Source organism: Andrena cerasifolii, chromosome 8 (assembly GCF_050908995.1).
Source record: "Andrena cerasifolii isolate SP2316 chromosome 8, iyAndCera1_principal, whole genome shotgun sequence".
In the NCBI taxonomy this organism is placed as follows: Eukaryota; Metazoa; Arthropoda; class Insecta; order Hymenoptera; family Andrenidae; genus Andrena; species Andrena cerasifolii.
The window spans coordinates 10794829-10820312 of NC_135125.1; the positions used below are offsets into that span (position 1 = coordinate 10794829).

Genomic DNA, 25484 nt, shown 5'->3' on the forward strand with positions numbered 1-25484 from the left:
GCAGGAGATGGTGGAGCGGAACGCGTTACCGTCACGCACCAGACAAAGTAACTCTCGCAGAAAGGGAGGAGGGAAGAGAAAGCCGTTCGACGCGGGCATTTATTTTCGGCCAATTAGCGGCATTCCTCGACCAAAGAAGCATCCGCTCCGAGACTCGGCCGCGGGTTGCATAACTCGTCGGGGAATGAGACGGGCGTATGAGCGAAAGAAAAAGCTGTCGAGCAGTGGAGCAGAGCAGAGGCGAAGATGCGTCGGCACGCGACACCCTCTGCCCTGCTTAGCGAAAAGTCGCGCGAGAACGTTTGCCACTCGACGCGCTACTTTTAACCGAAACAGAGACGCTTCGCCAGCCGTTAGTCGTTTATTGTCGCGACTCGCGTTAACCACTTATCGCGCGAAAGTGCTCAGACGCTTGGCGGCGCTGGCCCCCTCCAATTGGACCCGTCGCCTTTCTATCCCGAGATCTTCCTTCTCCCTCGCTTGCTTAGACGCTCCGTCTTCACCGCGACGTGCATAAATTTCGGGAGTCGACGACGCGCCACTGGAGACCCTTTCGAAATTGTTGCAGAAACATCTCCCGGGGCATTGAGATCGGCGGGATTTCTGAAATTACAATCCCGCCCCTTCGACGCACCGAAGACACCTGTCGTCTCGGCGTCTCGGCGCGTCCGCGATGCAGGCTCGATTCCAGCTCGAGGTAGTCGACTTTTTCCCCACCGAGAGGCGAGGAAATAGCTCGGATTCGACGCGGCGGGGTGGTGCAGGACGAGGAGGGGCCAACGATGTGCCAAACTTTTTGGTGGCGGTTGAGGCCGTGCCGAACTCGACCCCGATCTCGGGCGACGTCGCGGATTTCCTCTGGGCTGGCGAGAAAGATGGTACGGCGGTACCACCTACCGTTCCCTCGAACGGGCGAGATTAATTTGACGCGGACACGGTGACGCGCGTCGCTCCGTGCTCGTTGAAAGTATCGATTTCGTGGCAGCCGGCCTGGCGCAAATTAGCGCGAACCAACGGAGCGGCGACGCTGAAATATGGAACGTATATTAGGCTGGACGATGCTCGGGAGTCGAGACACGCGCGTCATCGTTTGGAAACGCGGACGGTCCGCGATTCGGCGGCGACCAGCGCGCAGCTCGAAATATTCGCGGGAGGCGACGAGCTGGGTGGCCGTCCGAAATTTCTGTCGACCCTGTCGACTCCGCAAGCGAGCGTCACCCGCGTCTCCTGGCTGCCAATTATCTTCGCGACTTATTCGCGACCGGCAAGGATCATCCTCTAGCGCTGGGCGCAGCGGCCTGTCGTTTACGCACCATTTCGCTCGCTCGCCGAACGATTATTACGCGTTTCCCCAACGGCCCACAGTCGGACAAACTGCTCCTTTTTGGGTGAAAATCGTAGAACTTTTGGTAGGAATAAGATAGGGGGGTGAATCCTTTTTGAGGTTAAAGCTAAGATGATGCAGAATAAAGAAAAAATATTGAGAATGTATGAGAAACAAGTTTCGACCTTGAAAATCTACGTCAAAGTTGACATTTTCGAAGAAAATTTCGGTTCTACGTTATAAGGCATGGTTGAAGTTTTTTTTTTACTTGTCATACATCATTTCCTATAGGTTTTGACGCACTGCATTCGAATCTGTTCGCAGAATTTGCCTAGGCCTTCAGAATTCGAAGAAAAATGCGATTTAAGGGGTTACGCTCATAAGGGACGTTCGGCAACTCGGAAATTCATTAAATTATGAAACTCGGTGTGCAAGTATAGTAGTTCATCCGTAACGCAACTCACAATTTTGTTGGTGTCATAATGCAATTTTTGGGGGTGAAATCATATCTTGAAAAAAATGCAGAATTTTCTTTTCCGTGGAATATTTCGAGAATGGTGAGAGACATCGAAATGAAAGATACATCGTTTTCTTATATCTACAAAACCGCGTAAAAATAATTTTCAAAAAATCCATATTTTCCAAGTTGCCCCCACCACCAAACCTTAAAATTAAGTTTTTGTATTTTGTAAATATATGCTGAAATACCTGTGGATAATCTCTTTTCATGCATATCAAGTTTGACGTAGATTTTCAAGGTCAAAACTTGTTTGTCATACATTCTCAATATTTTTCCCTTATTCTGCAAGATTTTAGCTTCAACATCGAAAAAGATTCATCCCTTTATTCTACGCCTATCAAAAGCTCTACGATTTTGACACAAAAAGGAGCAGTTTGTCCCACTGTGCGGCCCCGCCGTTCGTGCGCCTGTCTCCTCGAAATTTCGGTCGACGAACCTCGCAAATTCCTTGCACTTCTCTATCCACTCGTTCTCGTCGAGGCCCCTCTAGCCCCGTCGCCGGTAATTACCACCGCCAACCGAGGAGCTGAGACGTTCCACGACTCACGCGGAATACCGATTCAATGTAATTACCCTGACGAGCTCCGCGACCAATTTAACCGTTCGATAACGAACCATCGCGGGTCTTTGCCCGATCGAAAGCCAGCTCGACCTGCCCCGTCTCGTTAGTCCGAGTCTCCGCGATTCCAGCCGACTCTGCCGTTCAATTCCACTCGCACCTACGGAATCGATCCGCGCAGAGTTTAACCTCGCGTTTCTTCTTCCTGGTCGCCGACACGGATCTTCCGTCACGGTGACCGGATCTCGCGGGGCATCGGTTAATTGGCGGTTGCGAGAGAAAGAACGGGGAGCGCTTAGGGGAGAGACACATCCGTGGGCGCCTTGGCTCGTTAGCGCGGCCACGCCAAAACAGTGGTTTCGAGTTACCCAACTGTCTGCCAACGAGATACACGTTAAACGGCCAGCAGACTTTTCTCATCGGATCGGTTGGACCTCGGCGTGTGCTAGCCGCGTGGACGCGCGTCGTCTTCGCCTTATCGCGAACGAGAGCGGTCCCTTTAACCGCGTCGCGTCACGTCGCTCCGAGGGGCGACGACGACGAAGGGCGGTCGGGGGAAGCGATACTTTTTATCGCGCGGTTTTACGATACGTCGCGTCGCCAGAATCCAGCCGCGTTCCATTTGTATTCCTCGGGGCGGTTGAAGATGATATCGATAATCGGCGGAGTTATCGAGGGTGCTCGGCCGAGACGCGAGACATCGCTATCGACCCCCGCTCGCCACAGTCTAGTATCCTATCTCGTGGCTCGTACATCACACCTGACAAGCGGAATCGGTATTTATGCTCGTGTCCTTGGAGCCCCTCCGCTTATCCCGACGCTGATTCGTTTCGCTGGTGAAACCTCCGCGACCCTGATACACCACGCACCACTCTGCAAACTCTTTCGCCCGAGGTATCCGGTGGCGTTTGAACGCCGCAGGATTACGACCACGAACCCAGGCGCCACGGCGATATTTTAACGTCGCTAGACGCTGCTGGAATTAACGAAGGGCTCTCGATATTTCGTTGGCGTTAAATAAGTGGGTGACGGTTAGCTGAACTTCGGCTGAACCGCGCCCCGCACCCCGATGGCGATGGCCCGTTATTTTGAGACGACGCGACGCTCGCGACGCCGACTCGCCAGCACTCTCTCTCCTCCAACACCCATGGGGGAAGGAACCGGAAGCCAAGGGCACGGTTGAAATTTATCACCCGCAACTTCTTATCCGACAAATCCCGGGGGTGACGAGCGCGATCGGCAATCTCTCTGCCGCGTACTCGCTCGTCTTTCCCTTCGCGCAATTCGACGATCCACGCGTAATGACTTTCCAAAGCTGTCAATCCTAATCTGCTCGTTGCTTAGGGTAAGCAGGCCAGTAGATGGACGGTTTAGCGGATTCCGATGTTTACAATCTAGGTGTTTCTTAGAGATATCTGTTGTATTAGAAAAAAATCGAAAGCTTTGCACGTAAAAATGTATAAATTTAAAGAACAAAATTACTGCGAGTAAAAGAATTAATGGATTTAAGCATAAAACGATGAAAATTAGTGACCCAGATTAAGGCATTTTTTGTTAAAATATAGTTTATTTCATTAAAATTAAAACGTATGCAGTCTACAATGTCTGAAAACTGTGCAACAGGTTATGGCCCCAGAGTGCAAATAAAGTGAGGCTATATCTATCCTAAAGTGATCAGACGTCCTGGATCGCGTAGGACTGTCCCGATTTGACATGTAACCTTTTTAACATTTTCTTAGTGGCACAAAGTAAAAATATATATCCATATAATTATTTTTCATATTCTATGATCTATGCAGTTATTTTTTTGTTATGAAAAAAAGTGTTTTTAATTTTGTTTTAATTTATCAGAAGTATGTCTTTATTATATAATTAAATAAACTAAGAAAATGATGTCCTTACAAATGTGGTAAGCTTCTTTTTACATATTCCACATTCTAATATAAAACGTCTGGTCACTTTAGTCTAGCCAAAACGTTGCAACGGGGAAAGAAACATTGTGTGCTTATATAATTTATTACTTTCTTTCATTTATTCTAATCAATAACATAATCTAACAGGGAATTATAAAATTTCACTAGTTTCTTTAATAGATTCAACTATTAAATCCAGTGAAATTTCGTTGTTTCCAGAAAAAAGTTTCAATAAATATATTAATGTTTTATAAATCAAGAAACGTTTTTTCTACGAAACAAAAAAACAATAATATAGATTAGAACTCTAGTTCTTTCAATATTAACGATTAACCAACGATTCGTCCATCTACTGGCCTGCCTACCCTACTCAACGGGAAATTTTCCACAGCTCCAGCGCTCTTCGACACCTCCACGCTCCTCTCTCGTTTCGAACGCGAACCATCGCTCGGATAACAAGGTTTTTCGGCCCGCGGTGCGCTAGCAGCATTTCTCACGCAAACTGATTCCACGCGCTTTGAAGTCGAGTATCGAGAGTCTGCTGGCAGATGCCGAAGGCAGAAATTCGATTTAACCGGGCTTTCAAAGCGCCTCAGACGTCTCGCGCGCCGTGTCTCTGCTCTGGGATCTCGTCCGAGCCGGCGGAGACTGCAGATGCGATTTTCACGCGATTACCGCCGCCTCCTGCTTGCCGCGCATTTCATCGCGTAAATTACCGCAACGGAATTCAATCTGGAATCCGCCTATCTTCTCCGCCACTTCGCGAGCCCCGGTGCGCGGCTAACAGTCGCCGATTCTTGGAATTTCCTGCGTGCAAGTCGCCTTACGGAGACGGCGTAATTGACGAGTTCGATGCGAGCGACGTAATTACGCAAATGAATCCGAACAGCAGCTGCCGCCAGGTCGTGGAGAGAAAAAAAAAAAAAAATAAACGACGGTGATCCTAGGCGTCGGTGCAATTACTGGGCCGCGGCCGGGTGATGAGGGAGTGTCGTAAGAGGGGAAATGGCGAGCGAGAATGCAAGCGCATTCTGCCGGAAAGCAGATCCACGTCCTCTGGGAAATACGTCTTGCTTCGCCGCTGGCGAGGAAATTTAATATCCGAATCGACGTTCGCGGCGGCTGTTCACGGTCCACGGCTCGTCTTGATTCGACCTGACAGGCCAACCGACCGCCGTGCCGGTGTATCAGCCACCGCGTACATCTCCGCCTCGCCTTTCCGCTTTTCCTCTCCAGATCCGTAATTCCAAAAACTCTATACCCCATCATTCTGCCCAGTTCTTCCTCCCTCGATTCACGACGGGAGCGAGCCGCTTTTCTCCAGCGAGAAAGAAGCCCGCGCTGCTACTTCCGACGATTAGCTCTGCGACAAACGGAAGACCGGTAGCGAAAATTAAGGCGCCATTAGCGGTAACGCGATACTCTTGATTGCCAGACGAGGCGGCATCCCGCCGCCCTTTGCCAGCTGAAAGCCAACTTTCCCGTGGCAATTTACTCGAGATTTTTGTTGAAATTGCCGCGCGCTTCCTCGCCGTTGCGACGGTCTAACCGCCTCTCCGCGGTTAGTCGTTTCGGGATGGCGATAGGATTTGTACAGGCAGAATGCCGTAAAAGGGTGTCGGGAAGAGGGAACCGTGTTACCCGCCCCTTATCCAATCGAGCAGCGGCGACGAGAGCATGGAAGCGGTACCGTTTCCCTCCAGGATTTATCGCTCTCTGAGACCGGGAGCAGGTGTCCTCGGTGCCATAGGAAAGAACGACAGCTGGACATCATGCCCCGTTCTCTGCGGCACTTTAGAGACTTCTTTTATTTTCTCTGGACCGCCTGTCCCCGCTCGAGCCAGCAGGGAGATTAAAACTAATCGAAATTGCCTCGCGAACTTCGCTCCGACGTGCTTCCTCGGATGTAAAATCGCGAGCCCCCGTATCGAGGTAATTGCGACGTCGATCGGGAAGGGCAAACTTCTCCCCGTTGGTTTGCGACCAGCGCGGAACACGAGTTGCAGACACTTGTTAAGACTCGGAAGAGCTGTAACGAGGTAAGATTTCTGCCGTGGCTCCACGGATAATCTTCTGTCAACTTTCCCTCGGCGAGTTAACTAGCTGCGAGACGCGAGTTTGTTCCCCGGTTCCTCGAGGCGCGAAACAAGCAGGAGGAAAGAAGGAAAAGCTGAAGGACGATAGCTCCCGAGAGGACCGGGACGTCTCTGGCAAAGCTAATTGCCAGATGAAAGGCTGCTCGGAGCTGGGGCAGTTCGCTGGGGTGGCTGGCTAGAGCAAACACGATTCGACTCGGTCGCAGGCTTTTGCTCGCAAATCGAGGACAGGCGATGCCAGTTTTAACCCCGAAGACGAGGGATCGGTTCGCGCAGCCAGCCGCGTGTAACGTCTATGGGCGATGTTTTTCACGGCTATTAGCGCTCCAACCCGACCCGACCCGACCCACTCCGTCCGATCATATTTCGCGTTATCGATCGACCTATCCTACACTCTGCTCTATAACTACCCCGCTGCACAGCGCCGACACCACACTCGAGCAAGAATTCTCATCGAAGCGGTGTTCCGCCAAGAGTGACCCCATATAGCGGCAGGCTTCTCGTCTCTCGAAGGCTATTGGATGTCGATCGGCTCGCCCTCGAGGAATACCAGGGACTGGGGAGTTCCGTGACAGGGCACGCGGAGGATTTTTAGAAGCACATTCCCTTCCTACGGTTTTGCACACGTTAAAAAGTTGAACGGGTTTAAAATGGAAGCGACGAAAGATTAGGCGCGTTATTCACGTCGGTACGTAAACCGCTGTAATTTGGACATACCGATCGCCCGAGGCTGGACGGCCGGGCAACTTGTCTCAATTTACGCGAACGATGCTCGCATTCCACAGCGAACGCTGCTGTCCCAGCACGCTAATTTATATTAATTTTAGACGCATATATATATATATTCGAATTAGCAGGGAAACGTCTGCTGGGTGGGCAGAGCTCGTGGCTCGTGGGCTGGTGTTGTTTTTCGCGCATTCCTGCTCGCTGCTAGCACCGAAACGCCTCGTTTTCAGGAATGTAACGCAGCGAGCACGAGCGCCGTCTAACAGAAACGCCGCTCGAAATCGCGTTAACGAGTTCGTTAACGAATCTGAATTCTCAGAGCGCTAGCTCTCACGCTCGATTAGCCCTTTCGCCGCAGTAATTCGGACTTTGCCTCGGGGAAGCCGGGTCTTCCGTCTTTCCGCGTGGTTCCTCGGGAATCGCGCGACAAAAGCCAGCCAACTTTTGCGTCGACTACGCGTCGCGTCGCGTCGTCGCGATGCTCCTGCCTCTCGCGAAATCGCGAAACTTTCGGGTACTCTTATTGCTCGTTCTGCCGGAGGGAGGGACGCTGCTTCGGGGTGTAGTCGCGGCGAATCGCGTTACTCGAATCGTTTCGGCGCCCCGCGGTAGAACGTGCCCCAACTGCACAATATATGAACGCTCGATATTCAGGCCTCCCCTTGCGCCGCGAGATATTTAGCAGCCGTCGTTGACGCAGACGAAAACGGCTGAAATTCACTCATCTGCTTCTTTACTTACAGATCCCTGTCACTCCGGATCTCACAGTTACTCCATCGTCCACAATGGCCACTCGTTTATGGTGAGTATCGAAACGATAGAGAAACCTCGTATTCATTAGGGTGCCTCTTATTTACTCTTGGTAAAATTTTTTTCCAAGATTTTCTTCGCGGCACCCTCCAGAATAGTTCCAATGTTTGATATGTCAGGAATGTTTCCTGAAAATTTGGGACCGAAATACGCAAAAATATCGAAAATATAGACTCTATATCTTCGATATTTTTGCGGTAAAGCACTGAAAATAAGATTTTTTTTTCTTTTTCACATATTTCGGTATATGCCCCCCTTAAATGTTTAAAAAATAGTCCTCGAAAATAAAAATTGTATTTTTTTGTCCGCCTTCATAAATAAGAAGTGTTCTAAAAGCATTTAAACTTTCAAAATTTGAAGGAAAAAAAAGTTATTTTTTTAGTTTTTCGGACTTTTTTCGAAAACCGTTTGTCGCCCAAGAAAAAGTAATACAACATAAAATATGCTTCTTATCCGGATCTACAACTTTTGTTTGACATATTTTTTTATTTAATCGATAACTTGGTGGATATTACACAAAATCCACTTCGCGAGCTGTTAAATAATGATTTAAATATTTAAGGGCCCAAGGGCAGCCTTTTCCGTTATCCGATCGAGCTCAAACTTTACACGGATTGTTTTTTCAATTATTCTGAACTATTCTGTCGGGGGGTGCCCCGAAGGAAATTCGAAAGTCGAAAATTAGAGCCACCCTAGTATTCACTGTTCTACTTAGTCTTTAAAGCAAGCGTGCAGTGGAGGAACCACTTTCCTCGGATCTAGATTGAAATCCCCGAAGAGTAACGCGTACCCGCGATGCCTTTTTGACCGAAGCGCGATTCCTAAATCATAGCTGTCGGCGCGAGATCCCGGCCATGCGTCTCTGGCTCGAATCTGAACTCTCTTAAATCCTTCTTATCCCATGAATTATGCCCGCGCGAGAACAGCCTAACGAATTTCCGCGCGCATATACGCTGGCCCGCGTTGATGACGTTTGCGCGAATCGGTGGTCGTCGCGACCACGACCGCGTCCGTGTCCGCGTCCGCGTTGGAGACGGTCCAACGTGGCAGCGGACAAGGAGGAATGCAGGGTCCACCGGCAGCGGTGCGCCCGAACCAGCTCGCTTGCGATGGCCGTGAAGCGCGCGAGGCGAAAAGTCCCGGGGGTCGTCGCGAGGGGTCCGTCTGCCGCGAGTTCCCGACGCGATTCGTTGCGCAATTGGTAGCAGGTGGCGAGCGGAAGCCTCGGGGAAGGAAAAAAAGAGTGGAAACCAGAAGGTGGTTCGACGAGGCAGACGGGAGGTCTCGGGGTCGACGTCTGCGTCTGCGTCTGCCTCTGCGAAGCCCGCTATAAATAATCGGGGGAATCCCGTGGCACCAGGAGAAATTGGCGTGTCCCGACGCAAACACGGGACGCTCCCGTCCAAATATTCGCGCGTGTCTCCGTCCGCTTCTCTAATTCTGGCCGTCCGACGGAAACTCTTCGACCGACGGACGTTCCTCTTTTTCTTCCGCGGCCGAGAACGTCTGGCCGACTTTGCTCCAATTTCTATTCTTAACCGAGACGTCGAAGCTTTGGGGGATCCGCGAGCGATTCTGCGTTCGCCGATCGAGACCAGCCCCGACGATCAGTCGCGACGTTTCGCGTCGCCAGATCGAACACGCTGCGCCGCGTCGCGGCCGCTGCAAGGGGAAGGTGAAAGTTCGTTGGTCGTGTGAACCTTGTCGGTTGAAAGGGATGCAGCTGAAAGAACGTAGAGCTGGGCAGACGTAGCGCGATTAGGTAGAAGAGGAGACGACGCTGGTGGTGGCTTTCTTCATCCCGTAGTTGCGTTCTTTGGTCGCGACGCGAAGAAAGGGGAGCGTCTGGATGACCCATATTACCCGACGCAAAGTAAAGATCCACCAGCGTCTTTCACTGCCCTACGTAGCCCTTTCTCCCCATTCGCCGAGATGTTTCCGAGGATTTACGGCTAGCTTTTCATACTACCGTCGCGCAGCGTCTCGAACCACTCGATCGTAGCATTGAAACTTAAAGCACACGGAACGGCAGTAGTCGGAGCAAACTATAAACCCGCGAGCCACCGCAGTAGTACAGTCGCGCATTCCTGCGCCGCGCGTCATCTGTGCCTCACAGTCGCTCCGGTCGAGGATGCTTCCGTGATTGTACATTGCAACAGTGCCGGTCGGGTGCTGTAGAATTTTCCTAAACATCGATTTTCCGTGGTGAAAAGGGAGGCATCTAGGGTGCGTTGACTCTCGTCCTTTCCTAGGAACCGGCCCTCTGTTCGTGCCCCACCGAGTGCTTTTATCGGCTCCGCGCATTTTCGTCTGTCGTAATAAGCCATTGATCCCGGAGGGTGAAAGTTGGGCACGTGTCGCGCGACCTTGGTTGCCTCGGCTCCCACGGGGCGGCCTTGATCGTCCGAGTGTCCTGTCCGCGTCTGGTTTTAGCGCGATCGGTTCCTCCTCCGAGCGGCAGCTGAGCACAGATATCAGTGCCGTCCGTGAGGCTAAGCTTTAAAGTTCTCTGGTCTGCTTTAGACGAATCTGACGCGCGTGAGAACTGAGCAGCGGCGGCCACCGGAGACGGGCAGAGACGCGAGCAGGCCCGTGCTCGTGCCTCTTGACGGGCAAGCGAAGAGGGCTGAGCCTCCTCGATCTTATTTCGGCCGGGCGCTCCCAACCTCGCGTCCAAAGTGGCTAAGAGCGTAAGTCCTCGACGAGTGCACCAGGAGTGCTCGAGCGGCGGGGAGGTGCAGGTACAGGTGCAGCAGGAGAGACGAGCACCGAGGCGCATGCCTTACCTGGGGCCTGATATGACAACCCGGCTGTCAGCCATGTTTTACACGGTCGAAGTCGGGGACACCAGGTTCACCATCCTCAAGCGCTACCAGAACCTGAAGCCGATCGGCTCTGGTGCGCAGGGAATCGTTTGGTAAGCCAAGTCTATTGCATTCTATCCATCTCCTTGCCTTCTTCCTACGGTGCGTAGCAAACTAACGCGAAAGCACTAGGAGTGTGAGGATCAGAAAATTTCGGGCGGGATCGGGCGGGGTCCCGATGCTTTCGTATTGCTCGAGATCTCGAAGTTTTCGGGATCCCGGGACTCGATTCGGGTTAAAAGCATGTGACCACCATGAGCGACAATTTGAATTCAAGTCGGCTCGGCAAAACTCGGACGCGATCGGCTCGAAAGCCAGCTATTAACAGGAGACCGAGACGGAAAGAATTCTGTATTATTTATATCAATACCAGTGATAAATTTTTACCTTTCTGTCTCCTGTTGAATCATAATTTGTATCTTATTATTCATTTACATATATATGTATTTTCAGTGCTAGTAATTAGTCTGAGAATACTGGATATGTACATATATGTACTTAAATAAGACGTATAAAATAATACACTTAATAAAATTTTATTTTATTTTAAAATATTATTTTATTTTAAAATATTATTTTATTTTAAAATATTATTTTATTTTAAAATATTATTTTATTTTAAAATATTATTTTATTTTAAAATATTATTTTATTTTAAAATATTATTTTATTTTAAAATATTATTTTATTTAAAAATATTATTTTATTTTAAAATATTATTTTATTTTAAAATATTATTTTATTAAGATTTTACAATATTATTTTATTAAGATTTTACAATATTGTCGAACTAAAAATAGTCTTCCTCCCAAGTTTTGAACATGGTATTTATTTGATTATGTATTCGGTAGCAATGAAAATACATATGTAAACGAATAATAAGGTACAAATTATGATTCAACAGGAGACAAAAAGGTAAAAACTTATCACTGGTAGTGATATAAATGATATACATAATCCTTTCCGTCTCGGTCTCCTCTTAATAGCTGGCTTTCGAGCCGATCGCGTCCGAGTTTTGCCGAGCCGACCTGAAATCAATTTGCCCGCTCATGGCAGTCCTACTTGTAGCCCCAATCGAGTTTCAGGATCTGGAGCGATACGAAAGTATCGGGATCCCGCCCGAAAGTTTCCGGCCCGTCCGGAGCCCGAAATCTCGGGTACCCGCACACCCCTGGGAAGCACCGAAGGAAAAGGTTTGAGGAGCGCGACCAGCCGCACCGCGTCGCTGTCGCCGTAGCCAGTAGTACGAGTCAATTACAGAGCAGCCGGCTAAGCGTCTCCTCCGTTCTTTGTTCTTCCAGCGAGTAGTCGCTTCTGTTATCGCGAAAACTCTCCCTTTCGGACGCACGTACCGAAAGGATCGGTTCTCGCAGTCGGTGGAGCGAATGAAAAACGGATAGCGATTTTCAATAACGATTCGAAGCTTTGACCGGTACAAAGAACACCGTATCGGAGTTTAACTTTGAAAGTCGGGCAACGGTATATAAGGCGGTTGCTCGATAGAAGCACCGATAATAGAACCCCAGATGGTATTCGAAAAGCTGCGAAGAACTGCGAAACACATTTGCGCTTCGCAGCATCGCATGAATCTTTCAGTCTCCCGAGGAACGCAATTTAAGTTTCGTGATTACAAAAGGAACGCCGATCGGGTCCACCTTTTTTTTTCTCGAACGCCGTCGGAAAAAGTATCCGGTGTGCGTGGCGAATTATTCATGGGGCACCGCGTTGCTGCTCGTCGACACGGAGGTTGCCGCGGAAAGTTGGCGGCACGGGGAGACGCCTCGCTAGCGGGCTACTCTTTCGATGGGTTCATTTACGTAATTGGAGCGCAATTAGAACGCGGAAGACTGGAAGTTGTCCAGGGCTTGCTCGACTCGCTCGATCGATCTGGAATGGCGTGTATGTGTTGCAGCGCGGCGTACGACACGGTCACCGCGCAGAATGTGGCGATCAAGAAGCTCTCCAGACCTTTCCAAAACGTCACGCACGCGAAGAGGGCCTACAGGGAGTTCAAGCTCATGAAGCTGGTCAACCACAAAAACGTGAGTCTGCTTTCTCTCGCGTCGGTCCGCCCCTGCCTTTCCTCGGATTCAACTACCATCCCCTATCTCTGTCTCGCAGATAATCGGTCTTCTGAACGCGTTCACGCCGCAACGGTCGCTGGACGAGTTTCAAGACGTGTACTTGGTGATGGAGCTTATGGACGCGAACCTGTGCCAGGTGATCCAGATGGATCTGGACCACGAGCGCATGTCCTACCTTCTCTACCAAATGCTATGCGGCATCAAGCACTTACACTCGGCCGGGATCATTCACAGGGTGAGTCCGTTTGCTAGCCCGCATCGTTTCCCATCTTCCGGCAAGTCTGTTCGGATAAAATCGACGTCGATTGTTTATTCTTCGCTGTTCAACCCGGTTGCTTTTCCTATTCGTCGACCGTAGGATTTGAAGCCCAGCAATATCGTGGTGAAGTCCGACTGCACGTTGAAGATTCTCGACTTCGGCCTGGCGAGGACCGCTGGGACGACGTTCATGATGACGCCGTACGTGGTGACGCGGTACTATCGAGCACCGGAGGTAAGCGAACTCTCTGTTTCCTCTGTATCTCCCTCTCTCGACGGCAGCCGAGAAGAAGAGACAGCTCGTACCACTGAACGTTCCTGCTACTCTGTCGTTTAGGTGATCCTGGGCATGGGGTACAAGGAGAACGTGGACATTTGGTCGGTCGGCTGTATCATGGGCGAGATGATTCGGGGCGGCGTGCTGTTCCCCGGCACGGATCACATCGACCAGTGGAACAAAATAATCGGTACGTGACGCAGAAGCGCCGAGCTATAGAGCCCCGATGTCTCCGCGTTCTCGTTCCTTTGATCCTTAAGAGGGGCGATGGATAAAGCGACTTGGCTTTTGCAGAACAATTGGGAACGCCGGCACAGGAGTTCATGCAACGGCTGCAGCTGACGGTGAGGAATTACGTGGAGAACAGGCCGCGATACCCGGGATACCCGTTCGACAGGCTATTCCCGGACGTTCTGTTTCCCTCGGACTCGTCGGAGCACAATAGATTAAGAGGTGAGTGGGTCACCGCGTCGAAATCGATGCACCCACGCATTTTCCACGCATCTCCCCTCGCATTTGCCTGGCCGCGTCTCCTGTCCCGCCGTTTTATCCGCGTTTTTTCCATTCTGCTTTCCAGCTAGCCAAGCCAGGGATCTATTGTCGCGCATGCTCGTGATCGACCCCGAGCGACGCATCTCCGTCGACGACGCTTTGCTGCACAATTACATAAACGTGTGGTACGACGAGGGCGAAGTGAATGCCGTAAGTGTCGTCGATCCCGGACGTTGATCCTGTTATCATCTCCATTCGCGACTCGCTCTTCCTCTCTCTCTCTCTTTCTCTCTCTATCTCTCATTTCGTGCCCCTCCTTGTACCTCTGTGCCATCGTTATTCGAACGATTTGAGCTGGATCAAAAGGATAATGAAAATCGGCAAGGAAAGGAGAGATTGAGAGAGAGAGAGGGAGAGAGAGGGAGGAAGAGCGAGAGCGTTGAAAGGTTCGTTTCGGTTGATTGGTGTGTATTGGAGAGCGGCGGGGGTTTGTTGCAGCCCGCGCCAGGCCCGTACGACCACAGCGTGGACGAGAGGGAGCACACGGTAGACCAGTGGAAGGAGCTAATCTACCAAGAGGTGATGGAGTACGAGACGAGCCACAATCCCGCGACGGTGGCTCAAACGTCAGAGAGCGGCGGCTCTCGGTAGACACGGGGCAAGTCTTGGCCAGCTTTCTCGCCGAGGACGCACCTAGACTGTCTGATCTATCGTATAAATATCGCGGGGGTGTAAAGGAAGGGAGGAAGCGACGAATAGAAACCATTCACGTCCATGGCAGAGAGACGTACGTTAAACGAGGCGCTGCGCCGTTTTCGTTCGAGACGAAGAAGAAGCGGAAGAAAACGGGCCAGGCGGGACACTGACAGAGATAGAGAGGGAGAGAGAGAGAGCGAGCGAGAGAGAGAGAGAGAGCGCATAGAATGCAAGAGGGGGGTTGAAAGTCTGCCAGTGTACGAATGTGCGAGCGTCCGAGTGAAAGTGAGAGTGATTGAGAGCGAGGGGAGACACTGCTGCGTCGGTTTCTCGCGAAGAGGAGGAGGAATCGACGTCGATGCAGGACCTCTGGCTCCGAGATGTGCGATCGTTTGCACCGGCGTACGAGGCATAACGAGCGCGCGTCTGCGAGAACACACGATAAGTATACATATTCCAGTAACCAAAGTATAGTCGCGATCCAGCGCGCACGTGCTGGGTACACCGCGACGTTCGTCGTTGTTTTTGCTCCGTCTTCTTGCCCCCCTTTCCGAGAATCTCCTCCGCACGGGAAACGCGCATTCGTTACGTTCGCGACGAACGTTTTCCCCTGCCCCGATCGAGCTTCGGAGAAGGTAAAAGATCGACCGCGCTGTCCCATCGAGACGGACCCCCGCTTATTTCCAGCCAGCGCCAGCCGCCTCGGCGTATACGCGATCCACGCGAAACCAGAACGTTCCGGCCGCTTTCCCTTCCTTCTCCTTTTCTTTCCTCTTCACTTCTCTTCTATCCGCCTCTCTTCTCCCGCCACATGGAGCGAACAGTCCCAGCAAAATGACGACCGGTCGTCGAGAAACTGCCGAAGGTATCTCGCCGCGCACCATTTCGTTACTGCCACCGAATTAAAGCAGCCTCGCCCTTCCCTCGCGACGCGTATACTTTTGCCGCCAGCGTACAATACACGAGCTTCGAATCGTCCTTCGCGCGCACTTTAAGCGGCCGCGCGGCCCAATCAGTCTATTTTTCTTATCGTTCTTAAAAACTCGGGAACAAATCCGCGATTAGGAGTTAGGGGAGGAGGGATGTACGCGCGAGAAGATTGCAGGCTTCGCGATAGACTTATTTGCTCCGCGTAACTCGGGAGCGGAACCGACAGACGGGCGGACAGTCTCGCCTCCGAACGGCGAGACGCGCCGATGACAGTTTTGTACGTATGTAATTTCCGAAAGCGTCCGACATACAGGGTGTCGCGAACAGGAGGGCCCGAGCAGGTGTTCCCGTTTACCAAGTCCGAATTTCAATTTCGCCACGATGACGCGTGCTTAATCGTCGAACGAGAGCATCGTGTATTTTTATACGCAACCTCGGAACGCGCGCGCTTTTTTGTCTGATCGTTTTCGCGCGCTCGTACGCCAGCGATATTTTCTACCGCCGACTTTGCGGGAGGAACTGATCGGGACTAATTGCCGCGGGAGATACGGGGCGAAGGAGTGCAGGAATCGGGAGGAGACGAGGACGGTGGAGCGCGTGCGAGTCCCAAAGTCGTTGGGCACGAAGTCGCGGTCGGTTCCAGTCGGATCCGTTTCTTCGAGAGCGGATAGCGAGAGCGAGAGTGAGAGTAAGAGTGAAACGAGTGCAATGTCGCGGCGATTGATCCTCGGGTATTACGACGACGCGACTCGCGGGGTCATGCTTGTCGATTGTCTTTAGCTAGTTAGTTGGTTAGGTAACTGTTAGGTTTTCTTTGTGCAATCGTGCGATCGTCGTGCCGTTGCACGGCGAGGGATGGCGACGAGATAGCTAGAATATACATGTATGTGTACGTGTGTGTACGCGCGAATAGCCAGCTATTCCGTGTCTTTCATTATCATTTTGGTATTTCGCTGTGGACGATTAAACGGCAATAATTAGCGATTGCCGAACGGTTTCGGCGACGATCGCGTGTTGTCCCCTTGCCCGCCGGGCGGGACGATTGCGACCTACGATTCGTTCCGGCGCGGCGCGGCGTGCCGGCGTTCCTTCGTTTCGTGCTCGTCGCTCGAGCAGCAAGTCCTCGCGGTCTCGCGCGACATCGTCGCTCGACGGCGCTCCGCTCTTCGACGTTGTACACTTTTAAGTTTAGCAGAGGAACCACGAGCGTCGTCTATATCCGAACGAGTGTACGTTTCTTTAGTGTTAAGCTCGAACCAGCGGAATACCGGTTATTCCAAAGCGACACGTTTGTGGCAATATCTGTACAGTAGCCGAACAGAGTACACGGGACCGAGATGCATACGTTCATTTACAGTTTACACCACGACGCGTAGGGAATACTGTGACGACGACTGTGACCAGGACAACTACGACGATCACTGTTACACAGAGGTAAAGACGATTAAGATTATTATTATTATTATTATTAGTTATTATTATTAGTAGGTACTATTATTATTATTATTACCATTCTGTTTATTATTATTATTATTATTATTATTATACAAATTATTATATTTATTACGATTTACTACGAATCGAGTTATCGACGATCACGAGAGGACAGTGAACAATTGTAACGTGAACGTTGAATTTTTATTTTCCACGACGATAGTTATGTGAATATATTGCTACAGTCCGATCCAAATAATCAAGCTTTTGTAACACTAATTATAATAAAGCAACGGTGATACTGCTAATCGCGTAATTGTAAATCGCATACGGTTATATTCGGGCACGATAGGCGGGAGGGAGTCAGTCGCGTAAGGTTGCGCGTAACGGTTGGACGTGGAGGCGCGCCAAAAATCTTTAAAAATTCGTGCGCGCTCGTTTTGTTTTCATTCGATGTTTCTTTCCTCTTCCTTTCTCGTCGCTTTTGTCGCCTCGAGCGGACGATCCAGCTATTACCCAGCTATCGTTTAGAACGTAGGATCTAGATCGTAGAACATAGAGTACGCACGCGTACGCTCTCAGCTTTCGCTCTGCGCTGCTTCCACCGAGATTATCCACGAACCACGGTAGACCGCGGATGCCTGACGTTCGAGAGTGGCCGCGAGTCAATTACGAGGAAACGGACAATCTTTACACGAGTCCGAAACGGTCGGCCAATGTGAAACCGGCTCCCGTAGGGTAGTTAAGTGCGAGCCAAAAGAGAGAGAAAAAGAGAGAGAGAGAGAGAGAGAGAGTGAGAGAGAGAGAGAAGAAAATCCAAAAAAACAAAGTCACTATTTTTCCACGCGTACGGCAAAGCCTGTTTCTTTGCACAGCGAGCGCACCGATAGAATTCGGTGAACCCGTGATTCCTTGCAATTTCGTCCAGCTCCTCGAGCCACAGGCACAGCACGTATCTCCGCGCTTTCGAGATACGCACCGACACCGAAATCGAAACCGCAACCGCTCGCGAGCTTTCCTTCTTCTCGGGGAGCTTTCTGTGCCGCGCGTATTAGGCACGAACCGCGGCCGAACCGATTACGGGAGGCCGCGGAAAAGCGACGAACCAGCCAGCCACGTGCATTAAATGTATATATATATATATACGTGGCCGCTATCGGAACCGCGGTCGGAATTTCTAAAGATTTTTGGGTATACGTTCGACGCGAGGAGGGGGGAGCGGATACACTTGTCGTAACGCGTAGAAATACCATTGTAGCGGCGCGGGAATAGAGATTGCCAGGTTTCGGTTGCACGGATCCGTTTGCGTCGGGGTGGAGCCCCGCGGTCACGATAGCCGTTTTTCCTCGGAATAGAGAGAACGTTCCGGCGCGTCGCACCGATACATGTGCACATAGCGTAGCGTTTCCTTGTTTCATCGTAGCCAAGACGAATCTAGCCGACGTCGCTGATAATAACGTGGTAACGATCACGGTAATAACGATAGCAATAGCAATAGACGTAACGATAACGATACAGCGAACGAGGGGAGGACGCACGATAGTGTAATTGTCGCAGAATCGTAGAAGAGAGCGGAGAGAGAGAGAGAGAGAGAGAGAGAGAGAGAGAGAGAGAGAGAGAGTGAGTGAGAGCGAGAGAGAGAGTGAGAGAGAGAGAGGAGAGAGAGACCACTCTCCTTGGACGAAATAGCCGCGTCGAACTAAATAGCGAGATTCAAACCGTGTATCCCGACGTACATATTCCTCTGTAACGGTTGCAGAACGCGACCGTCGTATACGAGATCCTTGCGAATTTCATCCAGCGAAACGCACCTTTGAACGCGCAATATCGGTAACAAGACAACAAGAACGAACAAAATCGAACTGACATAACAGCCGACGAGGGAGAATTGTCATAATAATAATAATAATAATAATAATAATAACGATAATAGTACTAGTAATAATAATATTATTTATAATAATTATAGTAATAATACTGATAACGATAATAACATTAATGGTAATTAACTCTAATACTAATATTAATATTGTCGGTAATATTAATGCTAACGACGCTACTGATACTATTAATAATGATGAAAATAATAAGAGATAGGGATAACGATAATAATAATAATGATAATGGTAAGGATGATGATGATGATAATGATGATAATAATAATAATCGTGTCCATGCCTGTCGTGAAGGGAAAACGAAGCATAAGATAACCGGGTATGTACCTTCAATGTGACGTGCCTTTGAGACTCTTCGAAGCAAACGATCGGTTGGTCGTTAGCCTTCGGCTGCTCGCGGAGACGTTTCCCGTGTCCGTATTGCGCGTTTCAAGGAAAACACTGGCCCGTCGGTGACCGCGGACAGCTGGACCGTCCGTTGTTTTTCTTTTTTGTTTCTCTCTCGTCTTGCTCGCGGAAACCTGGCGATCGACGTTGCGTTTCCACCAGCAGCGTGGCAGGCGCAAAGACGAAGCGCAGATAGTTATTAACATACCTGGGGACGCGCGAGGATATCGTGGATCGAGGATCGCAACGGCGAGTGAATAGTTAACGGCAACTAGGGATCGGTTAACGAGAGAAACTAACGATAATCTTTTTCTTAGCGCGCTAACGCAGGCAAATACAAAGGCGAGGAATATTTTGAACGACTCTATTATCGGGATGACTGGGATGGGACTCGGGGGAAGATAGAGATAAATAAATGAAGAAAAATAATAATGTCCACGTTGCTAGATATTAGCGGTGAGGTAGTTTGCGTATAGCGACGTCTTAGTTTAATTTAGTCTTTAACGGGTGAGAGCGGAGAGGGTGGGAAAGCGAGAGAAAGAGGGGGAAACGATTAAAGCGAGCGTGAGAGTGTGAAGACGAACGAAGAATATTGCGTGTACACACGCGCGCCTAATATACGCGCGTGAATCGAGAGTACTGCGCGCACGCACACACACACGCACGCAGACACACGGAACATATATCTACTTGTATACAAACTCAGGTGCGCGTGCTGGTAAAGTCGGTGCAATTGAGCGAAAGGGAAAAGGGAACGTGCGTCTAGACACAAGGGAGAGAAAGAGAGAGAGCGAGAGAGAGAGAGAAAGAGAGGTATAATAGGAGAGCCATCGACAGTAAAGACACACAACATACACATACACACAGAAATGCGCGCGCGACGCATAGTAGATTTAGATTAAAACATTAGAGCATAGATTTTTAGGTGGAGTTTTCGAGCCCGTTCCTTCGTGTTAGATATGGTAGCGGTAGAGATGCCCGGCGCCTCGAAACGAGACACGTGGACCGTACCTAGTGACTAACAAACAGTAGAGAAAGAGCTTTTGCTCGAACGACGATCCTTTTGTTTCTCACGTCGAACAGGGAATTAGTGGACGAGAGAGCCATCGATCGCCGCCGATACGTTCCGATTCGTCTTATTCCTGATCCCGCTGCGCAACGCGCATCCACCGACCATGTTGGCCGGAGTCTATCGTCCATCTCGAAGAAAGAAGGGATCGGCCATTGGAGCAATAAAACCTTTTCCACCTCCGCGAGACATCCCGGGTACCCACGAACCTAAATGTTTGACGATCGAACGGAACGCGATCGGCGCGGCGGGTCGCGGGTGTGAACCCGAAGAATTCGTTTTGTACACGTAGAAGACGATCGTTTTGTCGTCGATCTGTCCCGCGGGCGACCCAGAGACGCGTGAATCTCAGTGTCGGAGACAGAATGCGAGAACGCCAGGAGGCGCGAGCGCGTAACAGAGAATAGGGGGGGATAATCATCGACAGGGGTGCGAAAGCGACGGAACGGCGAGTCGAGAGGAAAGGAATGGTTTGCGAAATCTATTCACACGAATACTGCAGAAATACCGTGCCCATTGTAGTCACGTGAAGCGTACACGTAAATTACTATAAATAATTACTGCATTAATATTATCGAGTATATACCTCTTCTGTACATACGATTAAACAGCAACGGTGACGATTAACGGTGATCGTAAACGGTAACGGGCAAGCAGCAAGACCGACGAATCCCGCGCACACTGTTTCTCCGCGATGCCGATGCTGATGCTGACGACGATTGTCGCGAACGAGAGTCAGTTGCGTGGATAACGAGAGCACGAACGTAATGTAATTATATTATCGCAACGGTACGCGCCACGCCATCGTATAAATATTATAAATATGTTAGTTGCGGCGAGGATCACGGTAGCGATCACTCACTGGCGGTGATTTCTATTATTCCTATTATTATTATCATTATTGTCATTGCAGTTTCTTCACCTTCTTCTTCTTGCTCTTCTTCTTATTATTATTACTATTATTACGATCATTGCGATTATTACGATCATTACGATTATTGCCGTACGTTTATTGTGAAACGCGGGTGAGAAACACGCGAGGAATATATCGCTACGAGCTGGCGGAACGTTGGCGAGCAGCGAACCGACCATTCGCCCCGATTACCGCGGACGCATGGGACGGCTGGATCTTGCGATTGGGTCTGGACTGACACAAGGGGTTCCTAAATTCTCGAGGCGGTTCGCGAACGTCCAGGGAACACGACGGGCAACGATTCGCCGAGTACGTACTCTTTCCGGCGTGTCGACAACGCGACACAAACGAACGGCGAAATGGATCCTTCGAGTCGTCGAATCGTTCCCGTGCCGTATCCTCGCGACAGGTCGTCGACTTTCTAGCCCTCTACGAGTATGTACACCGATGCGCGTCGAGGCTTCCTCGTACGCAGCCACTCCATCCCGGCCCGACTTTCTTCTTTTCATAGCAATCCCCTTTTTATTCCCCGACACTAGCGAACGGCGAAACCACACCCCTCCGACTACCCCCCCCCCCCCCTACCCGACACACTTATTACTTACCGTTTCCGAAAGAGACGTCGTCGCGCGAATTATCCGGCACCTGTCCGAACTTCGAAGCCACGTTTCTAGGCGTAAACGATCATCCTATCGTTATTTATTGGCAAAACCGAACCAATGCTCAAGCGATGCTGTTGGTTTAAAGTGAATAAAAGAAAAGCTGAGAAACCACCGTTTTCTTTACCCGTCTTGTACCTATAGGCCTGTAACGTCGTGTATGTGCAGTGGGAGTATAAAGGGAATAAAGAGTACACACTTTTTACATGCCGGACTTTTAATTCTCAAGCTTCACCATTTAGCACCATTGGGAGATCGTTAGAATTCGTTAATAGTGCAGTGATATTAGGATCTGTCGTCGGAATAAATCCCAGCAAGCTTAATTTTGGTATGGGGCTTTATTTGGTCGGTTTAAGGGGGTAGATACGGGTAATGCAGCGCGCTGTATACCGACACAATCTGGCCCGAAACATGGGTTCGGGATTTTTCGTTTTTCGTCCTTATATGAGCAGATTTGGGGCTGGGCGAGGTCTCATTCGAAAGAGGAAGGTTCAATGCGGAGCGCTCTGCTCATGGTTCAACGAGATTGTGTTGATATGTAATAATATCAGTGTCCAAAGTAAAGCAAAAGTCGACAAAATATACCCGCAGAATCCAAGCATTTTTAGGTCACTAAAAGAGTTTTGTGACTCAAACGGTGAGCAGAGCGCTCCGCATTGAATCTTCTTCTTTCGAATGAGACCTCTCGCAGGCCAAAATCTGCTCATATAAGAACGAAAAACGAAAAATCGTGACTACATTCCCAAATCAGAGTTCTTCGGAGAGAGAATCGAGGATGCCTTCGCAGCTGAAATTCAGAATACCTCTTTTCGCTTCATGTTCTCCTGATACCTGGGCCAAAATCTGGCAAAAATTTTCAGAATGCACAAAATTGGGCTTTGTAACAGGAGAACATGATGTCAGAAGAGGTGGCACTAAGTAATGTCTCCGGAGAGAGAATCGAGGATGCCTTCGCAGCTGAAATTCAGAATACCTCTTTTCGCTTCATGTTCTCCTGATACCTGGGCCAAAATCTGGCAAAAATTTTCAGAATGCACAAAATTGGGCTTTGTAACAGGAGAACATGATGTCAGAAGAGGTGGCACTAAGTAATGTCTCCGGAGAGAGAATCGAAGATGCCTTCGCAGCTGAAATTCAGAATACCTCTTTTCGCTTCATGTTCTCCTGATACCTGGGCCAAAATCTGGCAAAAATTTTCAGAATGCACAAAATTGGGCTTTGTAACAGGAGAACATGATGTCAGAAGAGGTGGCACTAAGTAATGTCTCCGGAGAGAGAATCGAGGATGCCTTCGCAGCTGAAATTCAGAATACCTCTTTTCGCTTCATGTTCTCCTGATACCTGGGCCAAAATCTGGCAAAAATTTTCAGAATGCACAAAATTGGGCTTTGTAACAGGAGAACATGATGTCAGAAGAGGTGGCACTAAGTAATGTCTCCGGAGAGAGAATCGAGGATGCCTTCGCAGCTGAAATTCAGAATACCTCTTTTCGCTTCATTTTCTCCTGATACCTGGGCCAAAATCTGGCAAAAATTTTCAGAATGCACAAAATTGGGCTTTGTAACAGGAGAACATGATGTCAGAAGAGGTGGCACTAAGTAATGTCTCCGGAGAGAGAATCGAAGATGCCTTCGCAGCTGAAATTCAGAATACCTCTTTTCGCTTCATGTTCTCCTGATACCTGGGCCAAAATCTGGCAAAAATTTTCAGAATGCACAAAATTGGGCTTTGTAACAGGAGAACATGATGTCAGAAGAGGTGGCACTAAGTAATGTCTCCGGAGAGAGAATCGAAGATGCCTTCGCAGCTGAAATTCAGAATACCTCTTTTCGCTTCATGTTCTCCTGATACCTGGGCCAAAATCTGGCAAAAATTTTCAGAATGCACAAAATTGGGCTTTGTAACAGGAGAACATGATGTCAGAAGAGGTGGCACTAAGTAATGTCTCCGGAGAGAGAATCGAAGATGCCTTCGCAGCTGAAATTCAGAATACCTCTTTTCGCTTCATGTTCTCCTGATACCTGGGCCAAAATCTGGCAAAAATTTTCAGAATGCACAAAATTGGGCTTTGTAACAGGAGAACATGATGTCAGAAGAGGTGGCACTAAGTAATGTCTCCGGAGAGAGAATCGAAGATGCCTTCGCAGCTGAAATTCAGAATACCTCTTTTCGCTTCATGTTCTCCTGATACCTGGGCCAAAATCTGGCAAAAATTTTCAGAATGCACAAAATTGGGCTTTGTAACAGGAGAACATGATGTCAGAAGAGGTGGCACTAAGTAATGTCTCCGGAGAGAGAATCGAAGATGCCTTCGCAGCTGAAATTCAGAATACCTCTTTTCGCTTCATGTTCTCCTGATACCTGGGCCAAAATCTGGCAAAAATTTTCAGAATGCACAAAATTGGGCTTTGTAACAGGAGAACATGATGTCAGAAGAGGTGGCACTAAGTAATGTCTCCGGAGAGAGAATCGAAGATGCCTTCGCAGCTGAAATTCAGAATACCTCTTTTCGCTTCATGTTCTCCTGATACCTGGGCCAAAATCTGGCAAAAATTTTCAGAATGCACAAAATTGGGCTTTGTAACAGGAGAACATGATGTCAGAAGAGGTGGCACTAAGTAATGTCTCCGGAGAGAGAATCGAAGATGCCTTCGCAGCTGAAATTCAGAATACCTCTTTTCGCTTCATGTTCTCCTGATACCTGGGCCAAAATCTGGCAAAAATTTTCAGAATGCACAAAATTGGGCTTTGTAACAGGAGAACATGATGTCAGAAGAGGTGGCACTAAGTAATGTCTCCGGAGAGAGAATCGAAGATGCCTTCGCAGCTGAAATTCAGAATACCTCTTTTCGCTTCATGTTCTCCTGATACCTGGGCCAAAATCTGGCAAAAATTTTCAGAATGCACAAAATTGGGCTTTGTAACAGGAGAACATGATGTCAGAAGAGGTGGCACTAAGTAATGTCTCCGGAGAGAGAATCGAAGATGCCTTCGCAGCTGAAATTCAGAATACCTCTTTTCGCTTCATGTTCTCCTGATACCTGGGCCAAAATCTGGCAAAAATTTTCAGAATGCACAAAATTGGGCTTTGTAACAGGAGAACATGATGTCAGAAGAGGTGGCACTAAGTAATGTCTCCGGAGAGAGAATCGAAGATGCCTTCGCAGCTGAAATTCAGAATACCTCTTTTCGCTTCATGTTCTCCTGATACTTGGGCCAAAATCTGGCGAAATTTTTCAGATATCTCTAAAATCAGGCTTCGTAACAGGATAACATGACGTGGAAAGAGGTAGCGCAAAGTAATGTCTCTGAAGAGAAGTAGAAGCTTTGAACGAAAGTCGATAGAGTTTGAGAGTACTGAATGGCATATTTAAAGTAGTGCTTTAATGCGAAGATTTTTAAAACCACTCTGCATGGAAGGATCTTTTTAGGTGTTCTTTTTAGCGTGTCTTTTATATGTGATTTGGAATAGGAAGGAGTAAGTAGTGCTCGTTAAATAAAAAAACTCTTTTACCACTTAGCTGCAATTTATTCAAATAAGTGAAATGCAATACAATGAAATGTTACAAGTGTAACTG

The 25484-nt window shown here is 49.2% G+C and overlaps 2 protein-coding genes across 4 annotated transcripts in view; both read left to right on the top strand.

The window, feature by feature from the left end:
* LOC143372005 (uncharacterized) overlaps positions 1-10642 on the top strand; it is a 67020-nt gene extending 56378 nt beyond the window's left edge. The window contains exons 5-6 of one of the 2 annotated variants that reach the window (XM_076817779.1): positions 7882-7940; positions 10472-10642. In XM_076817779.1, the coding sequence (XP_076673894.1) occupies positions 7882-7940; positions 10472-10642 (230 nt within the window). Of the gene's footprint in view, positions 1-6834; positions 7010-7881; positions 7941-10471 lie in introns of those variants that run through there. The other variant, XM_076817780.1, reaches the window with a different exon arrangement.
* Positions 10643-10725: 83 nt separating this feature from the next.
* Positions 10726-22111, top strand: Bsk (mitogen-activated protein kinase dJNK). 2 transcript variants are annotated; one of them, XM_076817758.1, is made up of 8 exons: positions 10726-10865; positions 12725-12854; positions 12934-13131; positions 13255-13389; positions 13492-13621; positions 13726-13884; positions 14009-14133; positions 14401-22111. In XM_076817758.1, the coding sequence occupies exons 1-8, from the start codon at positions 10726-10728 to the stop codon at positions 14572-14574; spliced, it is 1191 nt and encodes a 396-aa protein (XP_076673873.1). In that variant the 3' UTR covers positions 14575-22111. The 2 variants fall into 2 exon arrangements, with proteins under 2 accessions (XP_076673873.1, XP_076673874.1); XM_076817759.1 differs by having other exon boundaries at positions 14422-22111.
* Positions 22112-25484: the final 3373 nt, after the last annotated feature.

Excerpts from the sequence above, each read along its gene's own strand:
- Bsk (XM_076817758.1), top strand. The coding sequence starts at position 10,726 with ATGCCTTACCTGGGGCCTGATATGACAACCCGGCTGTCAGCCATGTTT. Across the intron at positions 13,132-13,254 it reads CGGCCGGGATCATTCACAGG|GATTTGAAGCCCAGCAATAT; the intron begins GTGAGTCCGTTT and ends CGTCGACCGTAG. Across the intron at positions 13,622-13,725 it reads CCAGTGGAACAAAATAATCG|AACAATTGGGAACGCCGGCA; the intron begins GTACGTGACGCA and ends TGGCTTTTGCAG.